Source organism: Hipposideros armiger, unplaced genomic scaffold (genome assembly GCF_001890085.2).
Source record: "Hipposideros armiger isolate ML-2016 unplaced genomic scaffold, ASM189008v1 scaffold_134, whole genome shotgun sequence".
Taxonomy (NCBI): domain Eukaryota; kingdom Metazoa; phylum Chordata; class Mammalia; order Chiroptera; family Hipposideridae; genus Hipposideros; species Hipposideros armiger.
Window position 1 is genome coordinate 2,926,561 of NW_017731484.1, and position 9,319 is coordinate 2,935,879.

Genomic DNA, 9,319 nt, shown 5'->3' on the forward strand with positions numbered 1-9,319 from the left:
GTTCTTCAGTCTAGTTGTGGAGGATGTTGCTTCACTGGCCCAAGTTGGCACCATCATTGCGCTCTTCCCGGGCGAGGCCAGATCAGTTGCCGGCTTCTGGACAGCCGCTCACGGTGGTTCTCGCCAGCCGCTGGCCGCTCACACTGGCTGCCAGCCTCTCATGGTCGCTCACAGCAGCCCACTGCAGCCCCACTGCAGCCTACACCATCGCCAGCCACTCACAGCAGCCCAGCTCCAGGTTGAGCTGTTGTTCACCATCTTAGCTGTAGAGGGCGCAGCGTCACTGGCCCTCATGTGGGATCCAAACCAGCGGCCCTGCTGCTCAGAGCTCGTGCTCCCAAGCCAACTCTTAACCAACTGAGCCACTCGGCTGGCCCCAAAAAGCACATTTAAAAATAATTTAGAAAAAGGGTTATTTTAACAAAAATATGCCCATGTGACAGAGACCCTGACTGAACTAGAAAGATTCCTGGTCCATTAGCCCATCATCTGCCCGTGAAGTTTGAGCAGAGTTTGAGGTGGTGTGTGTGTGGTTGGGGGAGCCAAGCTGGCCTGCCACAGCCACTGACCCTCTCCAGGGAGGTCTCTGCCTGGATCCTCAGAAGCTGGGGGCCCCCCAGCTGCCACCCCATTTCTCCTGCTACCCTAGGGTGTCCTCTGCAAACACATGGCTTTTAGGGAAAGAGAAGCAGCTCCTCTTTATGACCAGTGGAGGACTCCGACCTCTGACAGATCCTCCAGCAGGGCAGAGAGCTGATGACTTGAATGGAATTCCCTGTGCTTACAGATAAGACCTGGGGGACAGGCAGTATGCCCTCACCAAGCACTTCTTAGGCGTGTGTGATAAGACATTTGCGAAGATGGTTGGGTGGGCTCACCTCCTGGCTTTCTCATATTCTCAGGGCTTGGTTGGCAAACACCAGGCTAAGGAAGGTGCAATCCCCACATACTCCACAGGGTGGCACACTGGTCACGGCGCTGCTCCTGGGGCCCAACTGTCCAAGTCAGGAGACTGACTGACTCTGGTTTTCCCTTTCTCAATGGATGCCCATCTTTTCCCCATTTCTAATCACGTCTATCACTGCTGTGACAGGTCGGCGTGGTGGTGACGTACTTGGTGCTTCTTATTTTCTCCTACAATGTCATCTTCCTGTTCGTGGGGACAGCCAGTCTGGGCCTTTTCCTCAGTAGCACCTTCCCCAGCATGCTTGCTTACACTGAGGACACCCTGCAGTACAAAGGTGAGTGTGCGGGGGCTGGGAGCAGAGGCATTTCCATGCCCTCCGACTGGGTGCCACTTCCTCCCCCAGGCCCCAACTTTCTGTGATGTGCCAAATGGAGGGTCACTGCCCTACCTCCTCATAGAAACGAGGCTCCCCTGACTGGTGGGCACAGGTTCACAGGTGGGGGTTGTTCTGACCCATGTAGCTCCACCTTCAACATTATACCTGCATCATGTGATTTCAGGCCACAGAGAAGCTTACTGCTTTTTTTTCTTTTGCTTTTTTTCCATAGTAATGTCTACTGACCCACAACTGGCATTTTGTGTAACAGGCACGGAAATTCCCAGTTCAAAGAAAAGCAAAGTGGCATGGGAGAAGTTACAGCCTAGGAAAGGGGTTTTATACCTTATCAGTAACAGTACCTCCTTGCTTTGTTGTTCTTGCAGATGGATGTTGTTCTAAACATAGAGGATTAGAACAAGGACCTCACACCTGATTTGGGGTTGTGACACAGCTTTGTTGATGTCAGAAACCTCTAACTCTCTTGACGAATCTCCTTCCCTTTCTATAGCTTCCCAAATGCATATACCAAAAACCTTTTTTTAAATGCATTAATTAAAAACAATTATGTTTTGACCAATTAACATTACCTGTAACAAGTAACTAGAGATGCCCTAAAGTGTTGGAAAAACAGCATTAAAGATAAGTGATTTCTTTAGAGGAGGAGAGGGGGGAATTGGTGTGTGTCGGGGGAGGGTTAGAACAATTAGAGTGACAGCCACCTCAGTTTTCCACAATGAGACAGGAGACCTGGATCCTTGAAATCTAAGGATAATCCCCAAACCTCAAGCGAGTACATGAAGTCAAGAAATAATGTTGGCATCATGCGTCACACACTGTATCCCACAGAGTTTTAAGTGATCCATAAATGTTAGCGTTTAACAGTAACAATAATAAGTTATATTGGTTGATTCTGCCTGCAAACGATCACTCAAACCTGATCATTTCTCCGTTTCTGCCTTAGTTCAGGCCTTTATAATCACTTACCTGCTTGGAATATTTAACGGTGCCCCATCACCTCCATTGCTGCCTTGGCAGGTCTTGGCTTGTCTCCTTGCCTTCAGATTTGTCTCCATCAGAGGTTCTCAACGCTGCTTCCACATTAGAATCACCTAGGGCACTTGGAACAAAACCCAATACCTGGGCCTCGTCTCCACAAAGTCTGATGTACAATAATTGGTCCGGAGTTGCTGGGTGATTCTAACATGGAGCCAGGGTGAGGACCACTTACGGAGCCATCCTTGGAGCTGTGGCAGAGGGACAGCTTTAAAACATACCTGATCCTGCCCTTCATGTCTTCCTGTGAAGCTCTTTTCCTCTCTCCGGCCTCCTCCCACCCTCAGAGGGGAATTTCAGAGCTGGCATTCTAGCTGGCGACTTCCCGATGGCGCACTAACTTCCATCCCTCCACACTTTGGTACATGGTAAACCCTCTGCCTGGAATGCCCTCCACCCCGCCCCTCCTCCTCCGACCCTCAGAGAAGCTTCTCTGATCCTTACTGAAAAGGTGCCCTTTCCTTTGTACCTGCCTCTCGTGTTTCACCCCCCTCAAGGCTTTTGTACCTCTGTTATCTGTACCCTCTCCTGAGAACACACTCCCTGTGGGAACCAGCGAGGGACAAGGGACAAGGGCAAGGGCTTTGAGGTCATCAGCAGACCTGAGTATCAGTCCTGCCTCCACACTCTCTGGTTTTGTGACCCTGTGTGATTCATTTTCCTTCCCCTCTCTGAGATGGGGATGCAAATACTTACTTTTCAGGATTGTTTTGTGCTTTAGAAAAAAGGTAAAGCAGCTTAACTACCCCACAGGTAGTTAGCACAGTACCTGATGCACAGAAGGTACGGGAATGGTTTTGAATAAATGAGTGGAGTAGACAGTGGGTGCCATTGGAATTCAGAGAAGGGAGTAACCAGTGTTGAATCTCGAAGTAGCTTCACAGAGGAGATGGGGTGTGAGCTGGCCCAGATTTTGGAAAGGCAGAAAGAACAATGAAAGGCACGCCAGGGAAGGGTGGGCGGGGGCAGTGACCAGTGTGAGAGCAAAGGCACAGGGGTATAAATGTAAGAGGGACTTCAAGCCCAAAGTAGAAATGATCTGTTTTATTCAAAAAACACTCAGTGTCTACCATTTGTTGGTCACCTTGCAGATAATAAGCAGTGGTATATGCCACTGAACTAAAATTCAAGGCACAGTCCTCTTTCAGGGGTTTACATCTTATGGGGAAGGCTGCCCAGTATACGGACAGTGGGGTGAGTGGGGTGCAGGGGGCTGATGGAGCACAGAAGAGGAGCAACTAATCCAGGTTTAGGGCTGGGGGTGGGGAAAGATTACAGATGGAAATCTAAACTAGGGCTTAAAAGATGAACAGGAGTTTAACAGACAAAGAGGAGGAGGAGTCTTTAGGTGGAGCAAACACACGTGTCAGGACCTGGTGGTGAGAGTGTGTGGGTTGGGACACTGAAGATGGCTTCTCCTGGCAGGAGGGGAGATTGTGAGCAGTTAAGTGTGAGGGATGAGTCTGAGCTCTCAACAGGAGCAGATTATGAAGGGCCCTGGAAACCACATGAAAGCATTTGGACTTTATCCTGAAGGCAGCGTTGATGGGTTTCAGCAGAGAACTGGCCTGGTTTCAAGGGTTTACTGTGTGTCAGCATCAAGCTAAGCACTTCCATGGATCGCATCAGTTATCCACACAGCAATCCTGGGAAAGACGTGCTGTGGTGCCCACTTGACAGAAGGAAACCAAGTCCTACAGAGGGGAGAGAACTTGCCAAAGGTCACATAGCTAGTAGGTGACACAGCTGGGCTTGGAACCCAAGTCTGACTCTGAAGCTTGGGCTCTGAAGGTCTGTGCCATGTTGCCAGATTGATGAGAGGTGTGACTGGTCTGGGCAATGCCAGGCAGTGAGGACATGCTCTGCCCAGAGCAGAGGGCTGGCCTGAGGAGATCAAGAAATCTTTCTGGAAAGGTAGGTGGTGCTCAGATTGGGAACGGACCTGAATGCCAGGCTAAGTAACTTGGAATTTACCAGGAAGACAATCATGAGCAATTGAAGGTTTCAGAATAAGGAAGGAACGTTAATGACAGCAGGACCTAAGCATTTCCAAAGCAAAGTTAAGAGCTAAAGTCTGAGAAATCTTCGGAATCCCAAGTAGTCCTCTTAGGCAGCCATGTCATTTTCCAGAGACTTCCCAGAAACAACCTAGATTACGCCAGATGACTTTTATCTCCTCAACTTGCTCTTACTAAACCAAATCCTTCTCTTTTGGGTAGGCTGCGCGACCACAGTGCTGGTGACAGGGGCAGGACTTGGCGAGATGTCCCTCCAGATGCTGGTTGGTTGGGTATGTGGGAAACTCTCCGGGGAGGGGAGATGAATTGGGAAGCGCTCCTCCAAGCTGGTGGGAAGAGTGCGGCCAGCCACCTTGTGAACCCAGGCAAGCAGGGCCCCACTGTCTGTGTTACCTGTTTCCGTTTCTCAGCCAGCCTTGAAAGCTGAGCCTCCAAATGGGGGACCTGGAGCTGGGAAGGGATGTGCTAGTCCAAAGCAAACACAAGTCATGTCTGGGAGCAGGGCCAGAGGGGCCCTGTGGGAATGTTGTTTAGCTCCCAAGCCTGGGATGGGTTTGCACTGCAGAATTCTTTTTCCATCTCTTCTCAACCTGCCACTCCCTCATCCCACCTCCTGTGAGCCTTTGGCCACCCTGCAAAGGGCCCAGCTTTCCTGCCAAACTCCTGCCCTGATCACAGGCCAACTCCCCCCGTTTTTGTAAAATATACCCACGGATCATGTGTTCACAGGGGAAACAAAAATATGTCTACTTTTCACTGAAGACTATTTAGATACTGTCATTCCCTTTTTTACCGAGGAGGATACCGAAACTCAGATAAATTAAGTGACTTGCCCTCAGTCAGTCACACTTCTAACAGCTGACAGGGATGATGTCCAAACCTAGGTCTTTCAGCCTCCAAAATGCCCCTCCTCACTGCTCTCCTTTCTTCTGCTTGTGCTTTGCTGGGCGGGGGAAGAGCTACATATGCCCTCTGCATCCAAGACAGAAGGATGTGCTTCCGTGTAACTCAGGGTGGGGGTGGGGGGGGGACTGGTGCTAACTGCTAAAGTTGGTGATGGGTCCATGGGAGTTCCATAGGCTACTTTGGCAAATATCTAAAATTTGCCATAATAAAAGGTTAAAGATATATACATATATATATCTTCTCTGCAAAGTTCTGGTCAGGCCTTGTGGGTAGAGAAGCACCTAGTATGTTTGGAGTTTTAAGGCAGATAGGGAGATTTTTCTGCAGGTTCCAGCCATAGAGCCGAAAGGGACTGCAGGGGTCACCTTAGAGCAGGGTTTCTGCCTCCTGCAGAAACATATCCTTGAAACAAGGCCAAGACTTCCCTCCTACCCATGTTTCTATCTACTGGTATGACGGTCCTCAACTTGACTGGAAACCCTGCCAAAGGCCGAGCAGGCCGCTTCCGCCCATACATCTTCATGTGAGGTTTTGATGGCCTGTGTCTGTGTTTTCCTCTTTGGCAGATATTCCAGGCTCAGGGCAGCTACAGTTTCCTGGTCTGTGGCGTGATCTTTGGTTGCTTGGCTTTTACCTTCTACATCTTGCTCCTGTTTTTCCACAGGATGCACCATGGACGCTCATCAGGTAAGGAAAGAATCTGTTTCTGCACAAGAGGGAAAAAACAGAGCCGGGGGAGGATGTGGGCGATGCTGTGGGTCTTAGCGCGCCACCCGTGCTGGTCTAGTCCAAGTAAAATGCAAGGAAATGTTTATTTTTCTACAGCTTCCTTTCCCTTCTTCCTGCTTTGCCATGCGATTGTCTGTGCTGCGCTGTTAGGGCAGAAGGGACCTGGACAGGCTGACTCATGGTTTCTCTATTAGGAGAGGGGCATGGATGTGAACTCGGCTTCCGGCAACCCACTGTGCCATGGGACCATGCGCCAAGACTCTTTCCAGCCTGTGCAGGGCACTGAAAGGCTGGGCCTTCCTCCTTGGCCAGATTTCGGCCCAGCAGCCTCACTGGCCATCTCTTCGCAGTTTAGGATTTTGATTCTAGTCCAGGTCTCTTTTTCCAAAAGTCCTTCAGGCCAGAGACACTACCTAAGAATAGTCACGCTCCTGGAGACCCCAACGCTAATTTCATAACCCTGAGCCCTCCCCTGCTTTTCTGCCCAGAGCTCTCAAAGGCCCCACAGCCGTATCAGCTGTGCACGTAGCCAGTTCTTAAGAGATGGTGCCCAGGCACAGCCCTCGTCCTCTCCAAAGAAAGTTAAGACTGAAGGAATAGGCCCCAGTCTTCTCTCAGCAGGTGGACACATGCACCCTTTAAACAATCAGTTTAAAGGCCCGGAAGAACAATGGGGCCCCCAATCAGCACTAACTCGTCTCACTTCTGAGGTGGCAGGTGCCAGCTGCTTGCCGTCTAGCCCAGCGCTCAGCACAGATCCTTCATTTAGGCCACACGTGCATGAAATATCTGCTGAATATCAAATGAGTAACACTTAATGAGTTCCTTATTTGTGGGAGACAAAAAGAAACACATATTCCTCAAGCCCTAGATACTAGTCTCAACAGACTGCCTCCAACCGTCTGCCAGAACTAGTAGGTCTGACTTTTCACTTGGCTCCCTGAGGAGCCATAGAGCGGCAGAGAAACAAAAAAAAGCCCAGGGAAGCTCTCAGATGATTACTGCAACTTAATCAGAGGTGCTGAAACGTGCTGCCTGTTTTTTCCTGTTGTAGAGCCTATCCAGGACAAACCACTTGGAATGGAAAGCTCGGAGCGCTACCAGAGGTAAAGCTGGGTGAAGGAGGCAGGCGAAGACATCCAGCCTCATGAGCACCGGCAGAGGCCAACATGTGGAAGAAAGCTGGGGTGGCCGTGGAGGCAATCTCGCCACGCTTTGGTTCAAGTCTTCCCCACTAAATACTTGTGTAGAAGAAATTAAATTGAGTTCTGGTATGTGGGTCCTCCATGGGCAAATCATTACACGCTTACCTGGCTATTCAAGTTACCTTCCTCTTCCCTGGTTCAGACTTTTGCTATGAGCTATCCAGGATGCCCAGATGGGAAGGAGACAGCCATCGGCTTCTTCACTGGTCCCTCCTACATGGTCATACCCTGGGTTTGATCACTCTTAGTTGAAGTTTGAAAAAATAGGTTGAAACTGTAACGCTGAGTCATCATTGCTATATGTAGATATATTTTAAATTAATCAAAACAAACCCCAAGTTATTCCATGGCATGCTCATAGGATTTTTGTGCTTTTTACTTATTAATAGTCCAAAGCCCCTCCAATTCCTGCTGCTATCAGTTCATCATAATCTAAAATAGCAAAAGGAAAAGTTGAATCTTGCTATCTTGGGGATGCTAATTCGGTGGTATGTGGAGTTAGCTCACATCAGCTTCTAAAAGCGGATTGTTAAAATTTCATTTTGAGAGCTGGTGGTTAAAGGCAGCCATTATTAAAAATTAAATTATAGAAACTTATAATTAAATTACATTAAAAGCAAAGGTAATAGCTACTCAAAACTCATTACTTCCTAATTTTTCTACATCTATGCTCTTGAGGTGGTTTTATGACTATTGTATCTATGGTGGAAATTATATATATGTATATGTGTATATATATACATACATGTATATGTATATATATATATATATATATACACACACATATACATGTGTGTATATATATATATATATACACACATATACATGTGTGTGTGTATATATGTGTGTGTGTGTGTGTGTGTGTGTGTGTGTATATAAAGGAATGTTTCCGTGCATCTCTTTCAATTCCACGTTTAGTGATAACATGTTTGTGGCTTGAGAACAGACATGGTGGGAATATTTACACCACAGAAACTGGCAAAAGCTACAAATCACGCCCTCCCCCGCCCCACCGAGAGCCAGTTGTTAAACTTTTACCAGCACACTCCTGCTAGTAATCCATGCTAATTGGTCCAGAAGTTGCCAGGGAGAATGGGATGTTCTATTTTTCTTTACTGACATTGACTAGCTTATAAAAGTCATAAAAACATCACTAAGAATTTCTCAAAAATGTCTAATTTAAACTTTGCATCTCCTATAGAGAAAAAAACTTTACAGGCATACCTCAAGGATATTTATTGCAGGTTCAGTTCCAGACCACTGCAATAGAGTATCGCAATAAAGCGAGTCATAATCCTTTCGCTGGTGGAGGGTCTTGCCTTCAAATTGTAAAAGAAAAAAAAAATGCAACATTTGTGAAACGCAATAAAGTGAGGCACGATAAAACGAGGATGCCTCTTTAACAAAAATAGGACTACTGAACAACTCAAGTTGTGCAGCAAACTGAAAGCAGTGCCTGTCTGTCAAGGAGTAAGAACAGCTCCTGTCCAGAGCAAATCCTGTAGTAATACAGAGAGAAGCAAACTCGGTAACTTGGAAAGAAGGAAGAGGGCTGAGACTACTGTAAGTTGTAAAATGGCTATTACAATGACTTTTGTATATTAGTTTACCTGCGCTTTCTCTGTGTATATACAAATGGACACGTATAAAAAGTAAGTGGACCATGATTCTCAACAATCTGTCCAAGTGGTGTGGTTCACGTGCCCAGCATTAAAAGGTCTATCCTGTATGGGCCAGCCGAGTGGCTCAGTTGGTTAAGAGCTCGCTCAAGAGTTTGAGCTCTGAGCAACAGCAGTTCGAGTCCCGGCCCAAGCTGAGCAGCCACTGAGCTGCCAACAGGTGGCAGGATGGCTCAGCTAAAATAAATAAATAAATAAAAATAAAAGGTCTATCCTGGAACTGTAGGTATTGTCACCGAAGCCAGCGCCATCTGCCAGCAGCAGGTGTGGTGATGACAATCTGGCTGCTGAGAGACCTGCTTCAAGCACTGGATGCACCTTCTGGCTCTGTGGTCCTGGGCAGATCACAGAGGCTGTTCTAGTCTCGCTTTTTAAAAAATCTGCAAAGTGACATTTCAAAAACCCTTACCCTACCTCAAAGGAATTCTGAAACAATTAAGTGA

General features: G+C 47.7%; 1 protein-coding gene across 2 annotated transcripts in view; it reads left to right on the forward strand.

The window, feature by feature from the left end:
- The window catches only part of SLC60A1 (solute carrier family 60 member 1), a 26,944-nt gene extending 19,651 nt beyond the window's left edge, over window positions 1–7,293 (forward strand). For both annotated transcript variants that reach the window (XM_019649770.1, XM_019649771.1), the window contains 4 exons: window positions 1,094–1,241; window positions 4,559–4,629; window positions 5,830–5,950; window positions 7,047–7,293. In XM_019649770.1, coding sequence (XP_019505315.1) covers window positions 1,094–1,241; window positions 4,559–4,629; window positions 5,830–5,950; window positions 7,047–7,102 — 396 coding nt within the window. In that variant the 3' untranslated portion in view covers window positions 7,103–7,293. The remainder of the gene's footprint in view (window positions 1–1,093; window positions 1,242–4,558; window positions 4,630–5,829; window positions 5,951–7,046) is intronic.
- The last annotated feature ends 2,026 nt before the right edge of the window (window positions 7,294–9,319 follow it).